At 38.5% G+C, this 24,681-nt stretch overlaps 1 protein-coding gene across 1 annotated transcript; it reads left to right on the forward strand.

Moving 5' to 3' along the window:
- Positions 1 to 16,529: 16,529 nt before the first annotated feature.
- Positions 16,530 to 20,517, forward strand: LOC149214763 (disease resistance protein L6-like). Its single transcript, XM_089390958.1, has 4 exons — positions 16,530 to 17,260; positions 17,374 to 18,499; positions 18,603 to 18,884; positions 19,026 to 20,517. The coding sequence occupies exons 1-4, from the start codon at positions 16,608 to 16,610 to the stop codon at positions 20,412 to 20,414; spliced, it is 3,450 nt and encodes a 1,149-aa protein (XP_089247084.1). The 5' UTR covers positions 16,530 to 16,607; the 3' UTR covers positions 20,415 to 20,517.
- The last annotated feature ends 4,164 nt before the right edge of the window (positions 20,518 to 24,681 follow it).

The raw sequence follows: 24,681 nt of genomic DNA on the forward strand, positions 1-24,681 counted from the left end.
GTAATTGAGTTATATATTAATGTGGCCTTCAAATTAATTATTGACTGAATTCATTTTTTTTTCTTGCATATTTTGTGGTTTACATTACCCTAATTTGTGTTATTGACTTAGATATTTGTGTGGTGTGTGTGGGATGATAGATTAGCGTCAAGACATTTGTGTTGGATAACAAATCATTAGTAGTTGCACAAGCAAGTGGAGGTAAGAAAATCTATAGTTAAAATTGGCCCTAACAACCTAATTTTCAAGTACGTAATTTATTTATTTGCTTGATTATATGGATAATTCTTTTTTTTTCAATGATGCTCCCCTTCGTTGTTCAAATTTTTGATTTGAACATCAAAGAAATGCTTTATTTCTGAAGAGGTAAATGTAATTATGTCTAGTTTTCTCCTTCGCATTATCTAGTCGAAAGCAAACATTCAAATAATTTTAATAAAATCTCATATCATAAATATAACTGGAGTCGTCTACGGAGGTGGAGGAATTGTCTAGATGGCCAAAAGTGGTTGAATCCGGGCGAAAAAAAATTCAAAAAATCTTGTAGAGGTAGTGTTTGAATCATGTTTTTGATGGTGGAAATGGATTTGGCACCATAAAAAACGTTGAGGGCACCTAAATTTATGAATTTTGACAACTTTTACTTGGATTTACAAAACTATATTACTGGAATTTCCATAACTTTCTAGGCCAAAAAGCATATTTTTTAGACTAAGACAATATAATTTAGAAATTCTCATCACGGATCGAATTTGATACAGATTGAGGAATTTCATATGGTATAACGATATACTATCACAGCTACCAACATAATAAGATTATTTCTCAATGAAATGGAGAATCCTTGGGGAGGGGCCCGAATGGCCATTTCCTCATATGTTGATCCCCATGTTGACTACGAATTCTCTTATTGATTTCGAATAGCCGGAAATCATGAAATTAAAGGTCTGAAATACTAAAGTAGTGAAATAAATATTCTTATATAACTAACATAAGTGTTGTATTGGTTTTATTTTGAGGGCCAATTTGTTCATATTCCAGCCATCCTCCGTTACAATTTTATAAGGATGGTTGAAATTATTCATATAAGATATTGAGAATGCATGCCACATGATGTTTTTGCTGGTAAATCTGTTTATACAGGCTTTATTTTTTTCAAACAGGAGAAAAATAATATATATATTACTTGTTGTAAAGGAAATACATTATCACTTGGATCAGGTGGATCCAAAATAAGCCTTTGAGACATACAATCGGTGAGGTTAATAGTGCTCTATAGGGATCTCCCTGTGGGAAACAAAAAACATATTTTAGGGAACGGTAGTACCAATCGAGAAATTGTTCTCCCCTATGATGAATTTGAGGAGTAAAACCTGTGAGATTTAAATTCTCTCCTCTTGAAGGTAGAACTGGATGTGAGATGTGTCAGTGACCTGAATAGTGATAGCTTTGGAATCTCCAAAAATAGTAATCTCCTAAAGCTCGATCCAGTTAGCACAATGTAGAACACCCCATAGGGAAAGGAGCTCAGCTCGCATGTTGGTTCCAGTCCCACCATGTTATAGACATATTTGGGCACTACAACCCCAATCACATATGTCCATAAACCAAGGGCTTCTAAACCCCTAAAATTGTTGTTTCATACCCTAAAGGAACAAGGTCAGCTGATTACATCATCTCCCAGAAGTTATCCCTGAAAAACTACTCAAAACTGGTCAAAGCTGGACCATACAGACTGCTCCATGCATAGGGTGCGATGCATCTCACCTATTACACACGGGGGGTGCGATGCATACTAGAAAGCCCTTATATAGGGTGCGATGAGCGAGAGCAGACAAATGGCAGAAGCAATTTTCTAGGTGGAAACCTAGAGAATCTTCTAGAAACTGCTCATATGACGCTTGCCTCTCTGAATTCGCCCAGGGAAGAGTACGAGATCATGAAATCTCCAAGTGGAACCAAGAACTATCAGTGAAATGACACTAATCAAAATCCCAGAAGCTAACTCACTCTCCTATAAACATCTATATATGGATCCCTCATCCTAGAGATCCAAAGGCTGGAATTTTGTAATTTGCAAGGAAGTGATGTTGGTTTCTCTTTGAAGACATTGTTAGGTGATCTTGCTTTGTATGAGGTGAAGAGGGCTTTCATGCTGGGAGGATGATGCTGGATCAGACAGCTCGGTTGTAATCCTCTCTTCTACCACTTCTATCAATAAATCTATTTGAGTTTTCCTCCATATGCTTGTATATCTTTGAATCTTGTATTTGTATATGCATTTATATCGTTAATGTACATCTAATCCTACATTGTTTATGGTTATAGATCTCTATGCTTTGATGGCATTTTTCTGCCTTGACTCTACAGGTGTTCTTTGAAGCGGGACAAGTGAGAAAGGAGTGGCGAAAGCTCTATCAAGGGAGAGAGGAAACAAGCAAGAAGACTAGCGAAAGACTGAGGTTGGTACTCTTTGCTTCTCTCTCATCTATCTCTCATAAAGGAAAACCCAAGTAACTTTAGTTTGTTTGTTTCTAAGATAGCTACCCGTTTTAGTGGGACTAGCAGCTCTGAATGGACACTAGTTTTCCCGACAACAAAATGGCGACTTCGCTGGGGAGCAAACAATTTGTTTGTTTTGTTACTGTTGTTTGCTTTATAAACTATAGACGGAGCCTGAAGTTAAGCCAGCTAGCCTTCGAACTGCTTTTGCTATGCAACTGCAAAGTAGATCAACGCTGCTTCAGTGAATCTCCGGGTTGGTTTATGAACTGAACATCTAGCTTGCAAACATCCTAAGTGCACTGGTGGTAGCTCAAATAACCTTATTAGATCAGCCCCTATACTTTGTGTTTATTGACAATCATTAGCTCAGCCTAAATCCTTGAACTTAGCTGCAAACTGTGAGTGAAAATCAAGCTCAGTCTCGTCCTTGGACCATCGCACTGTCTCTTCTTGGCAATCTGGATGCATCACACCTCTTGTGTGTTGCAGGTGAGATGCATCCCTGTTTCCCTGTGTTACAGGTGCGATGATTGACTAAGACTGTTTCTGCCTCCATATTTTAGTTTTTTCTTCATTGTCTTCTGCTTTATTCAGAAGTTTTACTGTCTATGATTAGTATATCTCTGTTGAAACCATCTTCCTTTTGCGTTATTCAGCCTCCATCAGAAGGAATTGTGAATGTTTTTTTTTATGTATTTTTCATCATTTAAAGTTCTCCTTTGCAAATAGTAGCTTAATCAAATTGTCGTCTTTTGATTTGAAAGTGTCGCAAGTGTCGTTTTCAATCAAGAAAAAGAGTGTCACAAAGAATTCCTCTTCTAGATAGTCGATTACACTTTTTCCATTGTATTTGATTTGAATCATTAGTATTTCAAGTGTCAAAAGCAGTTTTAAATTGAAAATCGCAAAGTGTCGTCTTAGCCTTCCTTTCGTTTTTTGAAGAGAAATTGTTAGTACTGTCACTTTGAAAGAAGATAATTCAGATCTATACTTAGTTTTCTTTTTGTCATTCTCACATTAAGGAAACTGAAAAACAATACATGCATGTGCATTTGCATTAAGACTGCATGCTGAAATTGATTTAGGAAAAGTGCATCTAGCGTGTGCTCTCTACTCTATATTAAAAGAATTTCATTTCTCTTTCCTTAGTAGCTAGGATTTTCATTGCAAAAAGAAAGTAAACGACTGTTTGTACATCTACATCACACGGTGAACCTTAAAGGAAAACTTCTTAAGAAAGATCAATTGTAAAATAAACCTCAATGAACATAAAAACACTTTGGAACCTAATGCACGACATTTAGAAGTCTAGGCTAGAGACGTATTCCGGCGTCGTAAAGCCTGGTAACTATCACTTTCATCGTAGGTTGGGTGATTCCTCCTCTTTGAGATGACAAGTGCCAGTACAGATTTGTGCTCCCACGTACTGTTGAGTATATATTGGGAGACCACAATAGGCTACATCCTTTATCCTTAGGAAGCCATGTCTGCCGCCCTATCGATCGCAATGCATTGAACACAGCATTCAGAAAGATTGACTGTCGTACCGTAAAAAGTATTATGTAGTTTTGTGATTGGTTTGGTAATCCCTCTATCTAGATTTCCACAGTAGTCACTTTCGTTCCTTTTCAGACTCCTTAAAAAGAAAGGTCCATCTAAGAACTTGTCACTTCAAGCTCATTAAAAATCGAAGGCGACTAGAGTCATCTTTAGTTTTTTCTCGACTCTTAAAAATTGAAAAAGCAAGTTGTGTCAAAGCGTCATAAAATTTATTTTAATCGGAATAACGTCACTATTCCCTCGTTGGTCTTAGGTTGAGAAAATGGATTCTACCAATCAAGGATTTCCCCTTGGGGGGAATCCTAGTCCCTTCTCCTCTTGGGGGGATGTTGGTGCTCCACACAGGGCTACATTGTCCCTTCCAGGACTCACAATTGGCCTGCCAGTATGGCTTTTCTCGACCTCTGTCGTTCAAGACACTGCAATTCCTCAGCAATCAAATCAGCAACCAAATGATACTGAAGTTGCTTCCCTACCTTCTACTTCATTTGTTTCTCCCTTTCCTTCTTCGTCTTCGCTTGGTGAAGCTAGAAACGCTAAAAACCAAGTAACTGAGAAGAAGAAGAAAGGGAAGGAGAAGAAGAAGAAGAATCCAACAGAAAAAAGGGGGCAACCGTGCATCATCTGGTGAAAATCCACACACTGCACCTTCTAAACCTAAATCTCCATGTGTCATTTGCAAGGGAGACCACTATCATCGAGATTGTCCCTGCATCCCACGGATCTTGAGGGATTGGTCTCCCCGCTTGCACAATCCAGTGTCTTCAACCTCTGACGATCATGTTGAGAGCACACCATCAACTAGTGAAAACGAAGTCAATGGAAAGAAAGGAAGATCTAAATTTCCTTGTAGACTGTGTGAAGGCAATCATGCCCTCCACCATTGTCCTTTCCTGGACGAAGCTAAAAGAGTATTGGATAACTATCCTGCTTCACCGCAGCGACTTCCTCCTGGATATAAGAAACTCTTACCGAGTCCATCGCTAGTTGAAAATCTGACTGACACATCGTTGTTGTCGGTCAAAGCACCTATCATTGAAGATAAACCCTCTGAGTCCACACCGGACCAAAGCCAACAGGTCGAGACGGCAGTCGACCCAGCCTTGTCTTCAGAAGGTCCGCCTTCAGATGATACTGTCACCAAAGAAAATGAGAACGACACCATTCAAATTCTTTTCGTTAACACAGAATCCGATGAATATGGGGGCAATCTACCCGTTACTTTACCGCAGGAAGGAAGTTCGTCAGAGATTTATCCGGTCGTTTATTCGGTCCCTCCTCCAAGCAATCTAGTTGTTTCCTTCGATTGGAATCTACTAGGGAGACCCCGCCTACCATCTAATGTACCATTCTGAATCATAGTACAAGATTACAGAATGATCATGGTTGGTACTATCATAGATGAAGGGGATTTTGTGAGTATCCTTTCCTCAACTGCTTGGAAAGCGCTTGGTTCGCCATCGCTTCTACCTGAGATTCGAAATCTGACAGGCTTCAACAAAGGAACCAGTCGACCGTTGGGGATCCTTCCAAATTTGCCTATAACTTTGAGAAGGAAAACCGTTCATCTAAATGTGATGGTAGTCCAAGGGCCTCTATATTACAATCTACTCCTTGGGCGTGACTACATTTATAGCATGGGAGCTATTTTTTCCTCACTCTTTCTAGTGCTGTGTTTTCCACATGAAGGCAGAATGGTCCAGCTCGTTGACCAGCTTTCATTTCCTGGTTCAAACATAGCTAATAGTCAAATACCATCCCTAACTGGTCTTTTTGCACAATGAATGTCTCATCAACCTCCAGTCCGTCCACTTGATGAACGCGAGTGATTCAGTAAATGTGACTAAACCCAGGGGCCATGCACCCTGGTCTGCTTCGGTAGGAAAACCTCAGATATAAGGTAGGTTTCTGCGTAGGATATATGACTAGTCTGACACACCTGTCCGTTTAGGAAAATGGGATTAGACTGGAAAAGGATTCCCTCGTCAAATTTTATGTGAGTGGAAGCTCCCACCATTCACCTTTGTCTATTTCGATGGATAGAGCCAAGGATTTGTTTTGTCTACAAATGCGAATGGAACAACCTTACTTTAATGCGAGAACTTCCATATGGTAACTTGGAAACTCTGCTTCTCTTTATACCTGGGGGCATGCAAACCTTTTGTATGCAAGTGAAAAGCAACCAGCGTAACTCTAACCCTGTAATTTTTTACTAACTTCAACTGCCTAAGTTAGGTGATTGGTCTGATCAACCATTCACCTTTGCAGAGGCCAAATGGCACTGACAAAGTAAAGGAAAGGTTTCCTGTCAAGAAGCTATCCTACCTAACCTCAGTAGTTCTTTAACCCCTAGGACAATAGTTGATCGTTCTTAACTTGCATACAAAAGGATCCAGAGTAAAGTTGCGCATGGGGCAAGCTCCCTAAAAAATGAACCTACTGATGAGAGATATCCTTATTATATGATTGGCACGAGCAGTTTTACACGAAGTTCAAGCTCGTTAAAAAATAAACCTAGCAATGAGCAAATGTTCCCCCAGAGTTCAAGCTCATTAAAAAATGAACCCACCTTCGGTAAATAACCATTGGGATCGCATAATTATCATCTTTTGAACCTTGGTCGTGTTCTTACCATCACCTCCATTTTTTTTAGCACGAGCAGTTTTACGCGAAGTTCAAGCTCGTTAAAAAATAAACCTAGCAATGAGCAAATGTTCCCCCAGAGTTCAAGCTCATTAAAAAATGAACCCACCTTCGGTAAATAACCATTGCGATCGCATAATTATCATCTTTTGAACCTTGGTCATGTTCTTACCATCACCTCCATTTTTTTTAGCCGATCATACGCCTCCATTTGATTGTTTACCCCTTTTGAGGAACAGCTGCGACGAGTGATTCTATTAGCCACCTTCTTTACACTGCTATGATTGAAAAGTTCCAAACCTTACCTGGAACCAGTTGCTATCCAAAAACATCACTCGTTCCTCAAGAAACAAGTCTCCTTTAAGCTCATTTCTTTTGACTCGTAAAATATGAAAAGATTGCCGAGCAATTGGCCTCTCCAGCTCGTTAAAGCGATTGGAAGTGCTATCCCTCCTCTAGATTTTAATCTTTTGGGACCTGAGGGATTATTACACAAAAAGATTGAGCGCTTGTCTTTTTCGGCTCGTTAAAACTATCGAAAAGTCATCTCTTTCGTATTATTTTATACTTTTTCGGACTGAAGGGATTACATTACGAAAAAGGACTACCAGAGTTCCCTTTCCGTCCCTTTTTAGACTCTCTAAAATTGAAAAGGACCGAATTATCTTTGTCGTTAAACTCGATAAAACAATAGCGACAAACTTTTCCATGCAGACAAGAGCGAGTTTCACTATCACTAGGCTCGTTAAAACATAGCGACAGGTTTGCCCGAAGGGAAAATTATAGAACAAGCATATGTTATCCTTCTCAAGCTTAACAAAAATAAAGAGGTACTGGTCAGCAATGACTAGGGAAAAAGGAAAGAAAACTTGAATAACTTCATTTGTAGCAGGTCGCTCTTGAACATGACACTTTCACTCCGTCACCATGATTGAGTCAGGTTGGGTTATTCCGTTCACCAGTCACATCACCATTGGTTTGCCGTACCATCCATTTTGGGGTTAACGCTACCAATCCATTTCAGTGTCGCCGACATGTTCAAGAGAAGTCGCTCAGAGAATCCACCAACCCAGCTAATGCCTCATCCGCTGCAATACCTTCACTCTCCATTTTTCATGACCTCCACCCTGAACCTTGTATCATCAGATCGTTTTCACCTCCATGAAATCATTTGCTTTGTTCCGTGTCACAGATGTGGGATTCATTAAGGCCCTCCTACGATGGGTCACTTCTTGTCGACGTCACCTCATTATCCGAGAAGTTGACTTAGGAACAACCGTTTCAGTACTTTGAAGCTTGCATGCCTCAATGGCAAGTTTCTCACTTCCGACGACAGGTTTACATCAATGGCCTTCGACCGAAAGATTTTACGTGGTGTTTGGCATCAACTCATGTATTCACACCACGTGAATTGTACTGTAGTACCTTGAGGGTCATCATCATTATCGGTGATTCCTCTCACGCCTGTTAATAGCTTACATCATTGGCTGGTAATTAGGCGATGTCTTTCCATGTTCGACATCAGAACATCTTTTCACATGGATTGACTTGTACTTCAGGCGAAGATTGAACGAGTTTGAAGACCCCGGATCTAGTTTCATCCATCCGGGCTGCGATATATTCAGGAAAATAAAGACATCAAATGTACGTCACAGTTGCACAGATAATCATCCAAACTAAAGGATGATGGCTCTACCCGAATCATCAGTCTGCCACACAGACGATTGTCTGTCTTATGTACATGAATATGAATTTATAAAGCTGAGCGTGGGAATGCCCGCCTCAGCTAGATCATGAAAATATTATGAAGATAATGTATTGTATTGTATCTTATTACAGGTCACCTTCTAGTTTGAAAAACCTCAGATCCTCATTATAAAGCATTTCACCCGACATCAAAAGATTTACGACCTCATGCTTTAAGGGGGAACTGTTATAGACATATTTGGCCATTGCAACTCCAATCACATATGTCCATAAACCAAGGGCTTCTAAACCCCTAAAAGTGTTGTTTCATACCCTAAAGGAACAAGGTCAGCTGATTACATCATCTCTTAGAAGTTCTCCCTGAAAAACTACTCAGAACTGGTCAAAACTGGACCATACACACTGCTCCATGCACAGGGTGCGATGCATCTCACCTATTACACACAGGGGGTGCAATGCATCTCACTTATTACACAAGGGGGGTGCGATGCATACTGGAAGCCCTTCTGTAGGGTGCGATGAGCGAGAGCAGACAAATGACAGAAGCAGTTTGCTAGGTGGAAACCCAGAGAATCTTCTAGAAACTGCTCATATGACACTTGCCTCTCTGAATTCGCCCAAGGATGAGTAAGAGATCATGAAATCTCCAAGTGGAACCAAGAACTATCAGTGAAATGACACTAATCAAAATCCCAGAAGCTGACTCACTCCCCTGTAAACATCTATATATGGATCCCTCATCCTAGAGATCCAAAGGCTGGAATTTTGTAATTCGCAAGAAAGCGATGTTGGTTTCTCTTTGAAGACATTGTTGGGTGATCTTGCTTTGTATGAGGTGAAGAGGGATTTCATGCTGGGAGGATGATGCTAGATCAGACAACTTGGTTGTAATCCTCTCTTCTACTACTTCTATCAATAAAGCTATTTGAGTTTTCCTCCATATGCTTGTATATCTTTGAATCTTGTATTTGTATATGCATTTATATGGTTAATGTACATCTGATCCTACATTGTTTATGGTTATAGATCTCTATGCTTTGATGGTATTTTGTTGCCTTGACTCTATAGGTGTTCTTTGAAGCGGGACAAGTGAGAAAGGAATGTCGAAAGCTCTATCAAGGGAGAGAGGAAACAAGCAAGGAGACTAGCGAAAGACTGAGGTTGGTACTCTCTGCTTCTCTCTCATCTATCTCTCATAAAGGAAAACACAAATAACTTTAGTTTGTTTGTTTCTAAGATAGCTACCCATCTTAGTGGGACTAGCAGCTTTGAATGGACACTAGTTTTCCCGATAACACACCATACCAATGAAAATGGTATGAATGTGTTGCATCTATCAAAATAGCCATTCCACATCCGCATAGTTGAAGGAAGAAGCCCCATAGAAGAAACCAACCGAGAATGACTCCCAAATGTTGCAAGGAGGTGGAAAATGCTAGGGAATGGAAGATGGAGGTGCACAAAACTCATGATGAAAGGTTATAATCTTGCAGTAGGTACACCAGATATTAGGTTGCCCATTCTCAAATATAAGAGCATTTTGAGTCCACCAAATACCTCAGATGATGAAGAAAATCAGTGACCGGTGGAGTTGGGTGTTCACCTATGAAGACAAGAGACAATGTCCAAACGATCCTAGGAAGGCGGATCATCTATCGAGAGTAGTACCTTGGTCCAAATTGATGTAGCGAAAGGAAAGTGGATGAAAAGGTGGTTAATGTCCTCGCCATGTGAGTTGCATATACAACACCGTCTCGGTCCCCGAAATCCCCTCTTAACGAGGTTCTCTCAATTGAGGATATGATTGTGAACTACCAGCTAAGAAAAACATTTCAGCTTGAGAGGGAAGTTCCATTTCGGGACCTAGCCAACCAAGGGTGAAGCAGATTCGGGTTAGGAGGCAGAGTAATAAGGAAGTAAGCCTCTTTGACTATGACTTTGTCCAATTGTGATCCTCCGTCCTAGACAAGGCAGTCTTCAGCAGATGTAAGAATAATCCCAGAAAGATTCAAATTAATGATTTAATTTTTCCATTCTTAGATTAGGTGAGCCAATAGGCAGATCGTTGCAGCATCTTTCCAATGAGTCTAGAAAGGAGTGGAAAGTTCTGCAACATCTATATCCTTGAGCATATGAAAACCACTATAATGAACTATAGTGATGAGAGCAGGGGATAAGAGATGAGTACCAGTCATACCAACAAGAGAATCCAATCCAATCTTAGGGGAAGATCCCGAGCCAATAGTCCAACGAAGGTAACCAAAGTACCAATGCTTAGAAGAGAGAAGACTGCACCATGAACATGAGATTTGAGAAGGTACCAAAGCACCATTTCGAAGCCAAGTGTAGAAGCCTTGATTTTGAAGATATTTTGCAGAGATGACGCGTGACCATAGACCCTCATGATGCACAACCCTCCAAAAAAAATTAATAGCAATGCCGAGTTGAAGGAGGTCGTGCCTTTCAAATTCCAGCCATTGAGTTTGACAGGAGGGGAAATCAAATCCAATTTGGCAAGGTGGAATTTTCTAGTAGATTTCGGGCCTACCCATAGAAACCTGGACAAAATGTAGTTAATTTTGCGAGTGACACCCTTTGGAAGTTTATAAATGTGCATCCAATAAATTGGAATTCCATTGAGGACCAATTGATGAGGATCAAACGTCTGCCCAAAGATATCCACTTTCGAGGCCAACGTGAGAGATTCTTTTTTATTTTGTTGAGGAGCCAGTCCCAATCTTTGTTCTTGTATCCCAGCAACTTCAAGTTGAAACCAAGGTATGTGAAGTCGTTATCCAAGTGTTCGACTAAAACACCAAACCAATTTGCAATGTCTCAGGATGAAACCACCTCCGGGTTGCTAGAAAAGAGTCTAGATTTGGACTGATTCATGAGAAGCCCAGATGCGGTCCCAAAGTCCTGTAGAATCTAAAAAATCTGGAATCATTCCTATGGATCAGATTTCCCCATGGTCACTAGATCATCCACAAAAAATAAGTGGGTGATTATACAAGCTTACCTACTAATTATTATATAATAATTGTTATTTAAGTCTATGATAATTATAAAAATATATTTAAAATGAAATATTAAAATAGATCGGAACTTTTTGGCTCTTCACACAATGAGTTCACATAGGCTTCCAAGCAATTGCAAGCACGGAGGAAAAACATTAACAATAAGGGAGCTTTAGTTTCTGGTTTGGTTATTCTTCTAAAGATAAATCTAATAAAAATAAGAAAATATAAGTAACACTAATATATATAGATCCGTCTTAACACAGGATCTACAAAGTACAAACTTATCTTTGAATACAAAATCTGAAAAAATGTTTACACTTTGAAAAAATAGTTGATACTTATAATATTATTTATATCTTTATATAAATTTTTCTACCTAGTATTTTATTAGAACATCTTCCACGTTTTAAATTATATTTTCAAATCAAAATCAAAATCAAAATCAAAATTAAATAAAATTAAAAAATAAAGATTAGATAAATCCAAACTATACCTTTCTCTCTTTTTAATGGAAAGAACATTAGGCTCCACCACAATATCTCTTACACTAAAAATTGGTTCTCCACATAAAAATAGCATTATAAGAAATGCAATATCTGTTAACTAAACTCTAAATTGCCCCTCCAAATAAAAATAGTAAATGAGAAATACAATATCTCTCCAAATAAATTTAAATAAGAAGGAAAATCTAGCTAAATCCAAATTAGGCCTCCTTTTTGTGTACTTAAAATAAATCCTTTATTATCAGAGTTTGAGCGACGGTAGCCAAAATCAAACGGTGGACCTATACTACTCTGCTCAATAAAGTCCGATAGCATAAGATTTATTTGAATCCAATAGCATAAGATTTATTTGTTCCCTTACCTCTCTGCTAACTTCTATTTTTAGGAGTCGTCTAACAAGGCGGAGGAATTCCCTGGATGGATAAAAGTGGTCGGGCAAAAAAATTTCAAAAAATCTTGTAAAAACAGTGTTTGAATCATGTTTTTGATGGTGGAAATGGACTCAACACCATAAAAAACGTCTAGGACACCTAAAATTTTGAAGTTTAACAACTATAACTTGGATTTACAAAAATCTTTTTTCTCTAAATATAATGCAAATTTCCATAACTTTCCAGGCTTACTCTTCCGCTCGTTAGAATACTCGTTTTTTTTCTTTTTTTTAATATAAGGTGATATAAATGCACGTCTCTTTTTTTTTTATGTTAGGTGATATAAATGCACAGAACGTGCATTCATGATTGCCAATCGAATGGACCACATGCCAACGAATTTCAAATTCCCTTTGGCTGTTAAATGAAAATTTGTTGATGTTTTTACATTTTTCATGCCCTTCGTTTTACGTTCTACTCAAATTTATGAATGTCAACCTCCCTTAATCTACAAGCTTTTTTTCAACTACTTTTACATCTAAACTTTCATTAATCTCCTTTCAAAAATGGTGCATTGTTTTTTTCCTGTTTCAAGATATTATTCATCACCATAATATTGGATTTATATTTTACTTAAAATGTGAGGATTATGATTTTGTTGATGCTTAATAATTCGATCAAGGATGGGAAGCTAATCCCTATCCACCATGTAGAACTTAGTACACTTTCGTATTCTCTTTGGGAAACGATGGCCATCAGACTCCATCTTAAAATTACATTTATGTGACACAAGAAGGTTCCCATCTTCTCCCATCTTAACAAAGTCCTTGCCAAATTCTACATGCTAGATAGCAATTATTGGGAAATTGTGCATTTTGATAGTTCATAATTGAAAAGGTATAATATATGAGGAAAAAAATATAAAAGATGGGTGCAAAATTTAAAGTGGAATGGATTAAAGTTCAACAATCAACACTCTATAAAATTGAGATAGTTAGAATAACAACTCCTCTTTTACAAAAAAAAATAAATATAACAACTTAGGAATAAAACACTCATTTATCTCATACTACATGAAAGCATTCACACCCTAATAGAGATTATAACTTACTCCTTATAATATGCGACAATTATCTTAGTTCATTGTTGGACAAATGAAGAGCTGAATATGGGAATAACCTTTTTTACAACCTTTTTTACGGCTCTCCCAATGAAATTCTTAACCTGCTCCCATTTTAATAAAACATTATATTTTTATTAAAAATTATATTATTAATTAAAATAGATAAAATTAATCTCACTAAATTAAAAGAAACGAAATAAATATTTGAAATTTCTTTTATATTTCTTATAATTTTTTATTAAAATTTAAATAATTGATAGTCTTAAAATGAATGAGATTTTTATTTATTTATTTTCCAAACTGTGATTAAGCAATATCACAATTCTTTTTCATTGAAATATGTTATTATCACTGCAATCTAATATTTAAACTATGAATATATAATATTCTTAGAGTCTATTTCAATGTATTCATTTCAAAGTTTTAGCATTAAGGATTCTAAACCTACTATTTCTCTAATAAGACAAACATCTATTAGGTTAGAAAGTTCTTATTGGAATCATTATGTTCATTGAGATTCTGACAAAGTTAACCATGACTATCTACTAAGCAGGCCATTGATTATATTTTCATTGCCATCCATTCCATTCCTTGTTATACCTTTACTGGAGTATAATAATGATTTGGAAAGGTTGGCAGAATTTTCTTCGGCTAGAAAGCTGATGAAAAATTCCTTCCCAGTTATTTTATATTGAACAATTTTACAAAGGTTTTCTAGATTTGAAGTTTACTGAAACTGGATCCTCGCTATAAAAAAAAATAAAAATAAAAAAATCCCCTCCTATCAAAGAGTTGGCAGAATTTTCATGGCTGGGAGTGCGTCAACTAGAAAAGCAAAATAATAAATGCAATCACTAAGAGTTCACGATGCAGGTTGTTCTTACGTTTAAGATACTCTCTTAGAAAAGCTACAACAAATAAAAAATAAACATAAACTATTATTATTTTACTTTATATAATATCAAGAAAACCAGGTAGAATCCACTTTTGTGATTGTAATTAAAGAAAGTTATTAATTTACATGGTTTACATTCCTTTGCTCAGTACAAGTTTCTCTAATTTTATATTGTTTTTATATTGATTTCACGCTCACAACACTACATTATATAAAAACATTACATTATATAAAAAAAGAAACTATACTAAATACAATCACTGCAACCTAAAGAGAGGTGTGGATCACTTTGTGGCAAGCAGCAATATTGTAGGGATCTTTTTAATTAGTTGACAACAAAGTAATTAACAAAGTGGACCTTTTAACAAACTCTAGACTTAAAAAAATCACCCACGGTTTTATAGACGAGCCCTGAGAAGCATTGGATGAGAGAAACCTATTCTCTCAAAACCACCCAAATGTTTTAAGCGGTGTTCCTCTACATCCCTGCTATTCATAGAAAATGGGCATGATTTCGTTGAAGAGTTCACTAGGGTTAAGGGTCGGGACATAAATCTTTCACTCAGCATTACCTCAAAGTATTACATTGTCTCATAGTACTGAAGCATTTTCCGAGGTTCTGGGTTGTTGTAGAGATGTGATTGCATTGCTATGTTATATATTTCTCCTCAAGCAGGATTATGGTGAGGTAATAAAATCTATACACCATTATGTATACACCATCATGTAATAAGAAAACATTCGAATTAAACTCTACTCAGAAAATAATTTAGTGTTATGATCTGACCTGAAAAACTTGTCGAATTTTTTTTACAGCGCTAGTTGAAATAGCGAGGTGGGTTTCTTGCTAATAAGTTAACCTTGTTGAGCATCCAGGCCTCCTCAAATTTCAACCGGAGATCTTCAATCTGCCAGGGAGCACCAGAGCCGCATGTCCAGAAAGAAACGTCCAAGCCAATCAAACGACAAGGATCACTGCAACAACTTGCAAGAATAAGCCTTGGGGTAATGGTCAGGGCAAAGAAGAAAGTGTATTACCGAAGAAAGTGTATTACCTCAGTGATGACACATGAACATGCCCATTGTCTATTCCTTCCTTCCCTGTAATTGTACTTCCTCCATTCTAATGGATGAATCATGGAACAAAGCCACCATTCCATTTTCTTGGGAAATTAGGGAGATAACTTCAAATGAATCATGGAACAAAGCCACCATTCCATTTTCTTGGGAAATCAGGTAGATAACTTCAAATGAATCATGGAACAAAGCCACCATTCCATTTTCTTGGGAAATCAGGTAGATAACTTCAAATTCATTTAGATTGTTGATAGACGGTTGCCACTAATTCAGCGGTCAATGGCTTGGATAGTGAACATTTTCGTGAAAACAACAATGAGAATAACCTGGACAGTGAACATTTTCGTGAAAACGATAGCGAGATTGCACGCAGTCCTTGGAACCTGGCTAATGAATAGTTAAATATTGCAATTTGCACGTTTCATATTAGGTTTAGCGTGGCGTCCAAGCAAACTTTAAAACCGCATTTGTCCCCAATTCTGGAGTACAACCCAGTTGCTAGTGGTAATGGTAGTTGTAGATTAAATTTGCACATATCGTTCGTATGGCCAAAGCTGCAGATGGTAGTGGAGAGAGTTACTCCTTTTAGGTACTAGCCTATGGTAGAGGAGAGAGTTACTACTATTAGGTACTGGATACTAGGCAGTGAAATGCTGTAGAATTTAAATAGCATTAAATTGTCTTGTGTGTCGGTCCTAAAGTGTTTTTGATGGTTTAACTCTGAAATTAGAGGTCAAAACGACGGGTTGCAGAGTTTTTCAGCGACCGTCAAATACGTCCTAAGACACAAAATACGGACGTCAAATTCCAGGCCTGCATGCCACCTCTTTTTTATGGCAGGGGATATAATTGCACAGAACGTGGAGGCATGATTGCCGACCGAATTGACCACATGCCACGACTCTGTACTTACCGACATGACTGACTACATCCATGAATCCTGATCGAATGGACCACTGACCACATGCCACGATTCTTTAATTGAATTGCAGAGATAACACAGGATATATTGGCCACTGAGCTCCGAGCTCCAATACCAATAAATGTGGGCACAACACCAACAGTTTTCGTTACAATATTCTTCATATTTTTTCGGCAAAGACTCCAACGGGTTTCAGCGTTCTCATTTTTGCATCGATCTCATTAACCATCCGACTCTTATCTCAACCAATTTTTATTTCGGTTTTCAGACTCTGGTTGGAAATGGACTGCCCATCACCGACATCCTCATTCACGCAGCGTTCTCTTCCAGACACCATGGACGCTTCTTCCTCTTCCCCTTGCATCTCCACAGCTGAACATCCCAGCCAGAGCCACTTTTATGACGTGTTCATTAGTCACCGCGGGCCGGATGTGAAGAAAACGTTTGCCAGCTCTCTTTACTATTTTCTTCGTTTTTGTGGATTGCGAGTGTTTCTGGACAAGGAGGAAATGCAGCAGGGAGAAAAGTTGACACCTCAAATTGAAGCAGCGATCGCAACCGCCTCTGTCCACGTAGCAATTTTATCTCCGGCATATGCCGAATCAAAATGGTGTTTAGATGAGCTTGTCTCGATGGTGAACTCGGGGAAACCCATTATTCCCGTGTTCTACGGCATCAAGCCAGCAGATCTTCGGCGCCGGACGCGGGCAATAGATGGAATGTTTGCTAAAATTCTTAGAATTGTCCAGTGGTGGTTAGGGGGTAAGGCTGGAGTGTATGAGCAAGCCCTGCTCAATCTCGAGAAGAAGAAAACATTTGACCCTGAAACCAACAAAGGGAAGCCTCGATACGAGCCCAGTACCATTAAAAATTGGAGAAAGGCTCTTTCCAGCGTTGCAGATATAAGCGGTTTCGAGCTGGAGGCCTGTAACGGGTGAGAATTCTATTTCCTTTTCTCTGAATGACTTTATGTTGGATAGATGGATAGACAATGATATTCATTTACGTTTCTTATTGCCTTAATTTGTATCGCCTCTGAATAATCAGCGACATCGGTGAGCTTCTTAATAAAACCGTGCAACGGGTTCAGAAATTGATTAGAAAACCGCCGTTGCATGTGGCCAAATTTCCTACTGGGTTGGACGAAAAGGTAGCCGAAGTAGAAGATCGTGAGAAAAGAGCATTATTGGAGAACCAGAGCAGGAAAGCTCAGGTCGTGGGGATTGTGGGTCCTGGTGGAATAGGAAAGACGACACTGGCCAAAAAGTTCTTCAATCGGAGAAGAACAAATTACCATGCATCCAGTTATTTGTATGGGGTCAGAGAAGCTGCAGCCAAGAGTTCTTTACATGGCTTGCAGGTTCAACTTTTCAGGGACTTGACTCAAATACATGGAGAGCACCAAATCTGGAACATTGATCAAGGTATAGAGATGCTTCAAAAGGTTCCACCTTCTGAAGCTCTCGTAATTTTAGATGACGTTGATCACATTAAACAGTTGGATGCATTACTTTTGCCGCTAATGAATGTTCTTGGTCCTAGTAGCTTGATTTTAGTTACATCCAGAAATAAGGAGGTGCTTTCGGGCTCTGAAATTGTAGTCTCATCAATTTACGAGCTAACTCGTCTCAGTAGACAAGACTCGGAAGAGCTTTTCTGCCGGCATGCATTCGACCGACCTCGACCCCTTGCAGGATTTGAAGACATGGTTGCAAAGTTTCTCGATGCCTGCGATGGGTTACCATTGTCTCTTGAAGTGATCGGGGCTCTTCTTCACGGGAAAAAAGATTTTAAGTATTGGGAAGCCCAGTTGAGCAAACTCTCCAAAGGACTTCCCTCTGATATACAAAGCAGGCTTAAAATAAGCTACGATAGTCTTGATGACGAGGAGAAAGAGATATTCTTGGACATAGCCTGCTTCTTCGTTGGAGAAGACAAGGATACCGTCATAAGAATATCGCAAGGATCTGGCTGGGAAGGATCACTGGGTATTGCGAATCTAGAAAATAAGTGCCTTGTGGAGGTCGATAGAGAAAACCGTATCAGAATGCATGACCACCTCAGAGATTTGGGCAGATATTGGGCGGAGAAAGAACTTCCACGAAATTTACTTCGTCTTTGGCGCCCAATTGACAACCTTACCCCTCAGAATGTGTACCCTCAATTATCATCAGTAAGTGTTTTGTGCTCTCAAATTTAGACTTCGTTTAAGTTGATACTTTTTGAACTCTGGAAACATTTCAATCTTATGACTAACAGTCAGGTAAACAATTTAGGTCCGTGGAATTCGCATGGTTCAACCACCCCAATACGAAAACCCTTTCGAACTCCAAAATCGTTCAGTTGTCGATATGAGAAATTTGCAGCTGCTTAAGGCTGAAGGCGATTGTCTGGAGAGCATATTTACTGGCATGCTGTACTCACCTGATCTCATATGGCTCCGCTGGGATAACATTCCCCACTCCGTCCTTCCTCCCTGGCTTCCAATAAAGAAGTTAAGGGTTTTGCAACTGACCGGGGGACAAGCATTACAAACATTTTGGCAAAGTGAAAGTGAGGTACACCTGCATTTTAAAGCAAAGTTTTGCGTTTATTTTTCAGTGTTCCAAATTAAATTCTCTGCTTGTACCAGCAAGCACACAATTAGTTAAGATGAAAATGAAAATAATCATATCTGAGAGTTAAGATGATCCTTGCAGGCACCTGAGGAGTTGAGGGAGTTGATTGTTAATGTTCCCATTTTACAGTTTCCCAAGTCCATGTGGCAGCAGTTGCAGCACCTAGAAAAGCTTGAACTGACAGATCAAAGAAACATGACATTTCTGCCAGACTCGTTTGGCAATCTTACAAACCTCCAATATCTTGACTTGTCTCGAAGCTGCAGTTTGCAAAAGCTGCCACATTCATTTGGGAATTTAATTAGACTTGAGCATCTCTGTCTGGCAGATTGCTCCAAGTTGCAAGAGCTGCCACCTTCACTTGGGAATTTTATTCGACTTAAGCATCTCTGTTTGGCAAGGTGCTACGAGTTGAGCATCTCTCAAGGAACGCTTGGAAATATCACTACACTTGTATCATTAGACCTTTCATTTTGTCTGAAAATGAAGGTGTTGCCTTCCGAAGTAGCAAGCCAACGATCCTTAGAAGACCTAAATTTGCAGGGCACAAGCTTGAAAGAGCTACCAAGAGATCATATTGGAGAGCTAGGCCTTTTGAAAACATTAAAATTGGGAAGCCCTTTTTTGAAAGAGCTGCCGCCTTCTCTCGGTGATCTAACGACATTAAAGGAACTCGCTCCCTTCGTCTGCAGGAGTTTGGAATGTTTGCCCTATTCAGTTGAACATTTGAAAAAGATGGAGATTCTTAATTCAGAAACAGGAACGGAGATAACAGCAGAGTCTGTCATTAAGAACTGCATGGTTGGGCTCGAAAACTTACAGCTGTACGAGACTAGGGTATCAGAGCTATCGTTTGTTGAAGGTATTTGCCCCAACATTCAACACCTGAAGATCGACAATTGTAATGATCTAGTGGAGATTGGAGCGTTGCCAGCATCACTAATAACGCTACAGTTGAAGTCCTGTGGCGCATTGAGAAAAATAGGAGGGCTTTTCGGTCTTGCAAAGCTTCAACAATTGGACATAAGTGGGTGTCAGCAAATAGAGGAGCTGCCAAGCCTGGAGACATTGACATCTTTGGAGGAGTTGTGCGCAGGTGAATGCAAACAGCTCAAGAACATACGAGGGTTGGCGCAGCTGGCGAAGCTTCGACTACTAGATGTTAAGGAGTGCTCTGAGATGGAAGAATTGGCAGGTATCGAAAATTTGAGGTTGCTGAAGGAGTTTCATTACTCTGGCTGTCCGAAATTGCAGGCATGTGGAAAAATACTAGAGCTGCGTCGTGTAGGCGTAGCACAGGAGGAAGGCCCACGTAAACTCCCGAGGAGTGATGAAAACATACATGCTTACGATTATACAATTGACAATTACTTCGGTTACAATACAAATGACGTTTACTTCGATACCAGCGAGTGGTTCAAGGCAAATGATAATATCTTGAGTATCACCAACTGGTTGAATGTAATGTAGGACTCAGAATTTATTTTCATTTCAGCCCGCAGAGAACTATGTAAGAGTAAGACTATTTCATTTCGCAATCGGAGAGTCTCTCATCGTTTCATCCCGTGTTATTATTGCAGTGTAAGTTAATATGACTTTCTATTTTTCATTTCAATTTTTTTGAGGAAGAAAAGAACGGCTGACCTCTATTGACAATAAAAGTAGTTATATTGTTCATAAATTTTGTGCTTAATTTGCTGCTATTGCCTCATGAATCAGATACAAAAAGTTTTTCAATGCTAAATGCATGTTCACAAAAATACCTTTACTTAGAAATACAAGAAACTGCATATCTGAACATTCATACTTTTATAAAAATAGGAGCCAGAGATCTGCCTTTGGGAACAGGGAATCCACAAAGGAGGAGCCAAAAAACCCCCGAGCAAAACTTGAAAAGCTGCTGCAAAGACCTATGCTCAGGAAACAAAAAAACTGCATCTGTTCATTCAAACTTCTATATATGGGAGGAGGCAGAGATCTACCTATGGGAACAGGGGATCCACGAAAGATGGGGCAAAATCACCTGAGCAAAACTTGAACGCTGCCTTAAAGACCTGCACGAAACATGAAAGCATTTATCTAATAGGAATGAAATCGGATTCCAGCACCTGTCCCAAACGATTAGACTGGAAACTGATGCGTCCTCGGACCATATTCAAACCCTGTTTGGACAGATCATCCGTTTCTTGATTGTGATTTCTAGGAACGTGGGAGAAATATTTTTTTGTAATAAGCCAATTTTTTTAAATAAGCCCCCTAATCTTTTGAATTCTCTTCATGGGTGAGTTTGTTTGGTGAAATGTAATGATTACATATCAACTTATTGGGTATCCAATGATTTTATATTCCCCACACAAGAGCTTTCATTATAAACGATATGCAATACAGAGCATAACAAATCCTCGCAGAAATCTTTTTGTTTAAACTAAACCTGGCCTTTCCCCACTTTCTTGACTGCTGCTGCTTTTATCAAGTTTAGGCACCAAAACCCATTCCCAAAAATATTCCTTCGTATTATTGTACTATGTTCAAGCATTTACCCCTCAAACTAAATAGATTTCGGGCTAAGAAGATAGAATACATACTTGTATGGTTCATCTCCAGCATGCCTCACAGATTCGACCAAACCTTTGTAGAGGACACGATTTGACAACTCTGATTCTTCAATGCAAACATCTTTGCCAGCGTGTCATAGAGCTGATCATATGTACAAAACAATGTAAAGAGTTCGACCAACTTCTTCAGTCTTTTTGAATACTTTACAATGAACGATGCTGTCTTCAAATGTATTTTCTTGTTTATCCTTCTCCAGCTTTAGAGTTGAAGTCTGATTCTTAAACCATTGAAGACTTTCGATACCCTTGGTTCCTGCAAAATCCAGGCTCTCCCCATTGGAAAGTCGTAACCCATAATTTTCAGATAATTTGGTCCCATCTCTCCCTCCTGTGATCAATTTTTGCACCCTTTCTAAAGCTTCTTGATTTCCATTACTTGGGGTGTTACTAGTTAGCCCTGGTGAACCATTCTCAGTAAACATGTGAAAAGCTACCCCATCTGAGGAGCTCAATCCCGATTGCTGCTGATTGTAAGATTTAGGAGATGGTGTTTTGTGTATTGGCTTCCCATATAGCAGAAAGGATGAGCCTTTTGTGGTTGAGCTACTACCCAACCCATTACTTGTTTCTGTTCATTTTGTGATGAATTTCCTGCTGTCAAGAATGAAGTAGGGCTACTCTGCATACCAGAGCCATCATTCCATGGAATACTTCCATTAGGTCAGTTTTACATGGACTATTTGCACGAATTTCAGTTGTAGTGGTTGCGGCTGTTGCAACCATGCATTTAAGTCGAGTAAATGTTTGGAATTTATTTGACAGGCTACAACAAATTCTCAACCACAGTTGTGGCAACCTCCTGATGGGTTGCTTATGAAAAATGACACCAGTGACAGAGGTCCACAAGAAGTTTTTCCCTGCATAGCTTTGTCAGATAATAATGCATATCTAATGTCTGCATCTGGTGGTCAAGTGTCTTTGTTCAAGATGAAGACATTTGAGGTGAGGTATTCTTTTCTTAGTAAATAGGCTGCTTGCATTTATTTCTTGTTTGCTTTAGTGAATAATCTTGTCATGTTCTTTTTATATATGACCAGAAAAACAAAATGACATTTTGTAATAATCAGAAGACTGTTTGGAATTTTGTAATTGTAGCTTTGAGTCAATGGAAAAATAACTGTAATTAGTTGGCTCATAGCCATATCTGTTAGGGATTTTTAGTTCACAATGTCTTGTTTTCAAATTTTGTCCTTGATCAAGTTGTTCGAGTTCAAGTTACACATTTTCATTCCCTTGTAATGGCAAATTTTCGGTTGGCTGATTTGTAGTTTCAGGAAGATTCTCTACTTGCTGATTTTCATCTCCAATAGTGTGATCTATAGTGCAATTTGCAACAAGAGAATTTTCCTCATCTTCTTATTCTGCAGAAAGTTAAGTGTGATTTTCACCATCTTTTGCAAGAGAATTTGTGGAAGACGTAGAAGAAATGGTTGATTCGAACTACTCAGCAAAGTGGACAGCCCTTTGAAACAAGATATATGTAGAAATGTGATCAAATATCCAATATAACTTCACATTTTCATAGTGAACAACAAAAATAAGCAATTGGTTCATCTCCAAAGATTTGCAGTTGTCATCTAGACTTAAGGCGCATGCTTGACCGCCAAATACTCAGTAAGAAGAAACATTGGGCTTAACATGTGTCACGGTTTGGGATTTATCCAAATTTTATTTTTGTAATGGTATTTTGAATTGGGTTGGCTGTGCTTTAAGAGTAAAATAGTTTGAGTCTCTCATAGTTAGGTGAGAGCCCATCCTTGTCATATTGGGAAATGAGGTGTTCTAATGCTCTGTAAAATGATGTCTCAGCTGCTAGATCGACATGTAATTACTGTAACAGCCTGGAAATGTAAGTGGAGATACAACAAGTTTCAGTCTTAGAACAATTTTTTTATGCAATGAGCTGATTAATTCTAAATTCTTTGAACTCAGGGCCATTTATAACAAGCCAGTATCAAGTTCTAAACCTGTGATGGTCATCTCTAAGCAGTGAACATTCATAGAACTTGAGCACTCGCAACAGTTTTCCTGCGGTATGATAATGAGTTGATCGAAGCAACATGTATGTGCATTTAAGCTTTCAAGATTATAAATTTTGATTTTTTTAAATGCTTCTTGATATCTGAGTGATGCATTTAAGATTTTGGATTTTGTTTGTTTGTTTTTTGGTTTTTTCTTAATTTATTTATTTAAATGGTTTATAATAGCTCAGGCGTGAGCATCTATCAATTATCCAGAAGTGAGATGTTGTTTACACCATATAACCATATTATGGACAGTCCAACCTCTATTCCCACAGCTCACTAGCCACGTTTTAATGTCACATTTTTTTAGAAATTGAACATGATGGAGATATAACAACAGTCAACTTTCACTGATCTGGCTCCTCTCTCATCGATAACTCTGGATTCCTTTTACAAATTTCATTGTAATTGTTTTGTTGAAGCATTTGGGAAAAACAGACATAAAAATATTCTTTTTGTTTATTTGATGTTATTAGATAATTGCTTCTTGCCTCACTATTTTGGCATTGGTATGATTAGAAGTAAGCTGCAAAGCTAGAACCATAAAGTAACCTGATGGGATCCAAATCCCCAAATTGCATGAATATGCATGGGCTGCACACCTTGTTCAGCTTCCCTAAGAATTCTTCCACATCCTCGAGATCCTCTGAGTGATGATGGAGAGTAGATCCTCTAAGTGATGACGGAGAGTACTATAGCAGCCAGAAGAAAATGATGTCTCAGCTGCTGGATGGGCAACATAATTGCTATAATTTAGTGTGGAAATGTAAGTGCATAAACAAAGCATTTCAGCCTTGATCATTTTTTTTGTAAAATAATGTTTCACCTGCTGGATGGACATCATAATTACTATAACAACATGGAAATGTAAGTGCAGATACAACAAGTTTCAGCCTTAGAACAATTTTTTATGCAATGAGCTGATTAATTCTCAATTATTTGAACTCAAGGCCGTTTATAACAAGCCTCACAATTGGGCTTATATTTCAGGTGAATGTTTATCTAGAAAAGAAATCGATGGTCCATTCTTTGAATGACACCAAAACTGTTGTAAAACAGCTGCAACAAATTGCCAATGTGATTGTCGTTGTAGTCATG

Source organism: Pinus tabuliformis, chromosome 1_1 (genome assembly GCF_031772625.1).
Source record: "Pinus tabuliformis cultivar Carrire ecotype Pingquan chromosome 1_1, CPIR1, whole genome shotgun sequence".
Lineage (NCBI taxonomy): Eukaryota > Viridiplantae > Streptophyta > Pinopsida > Pinales > Pinaceae > Pinus > Pinus tabuliformis.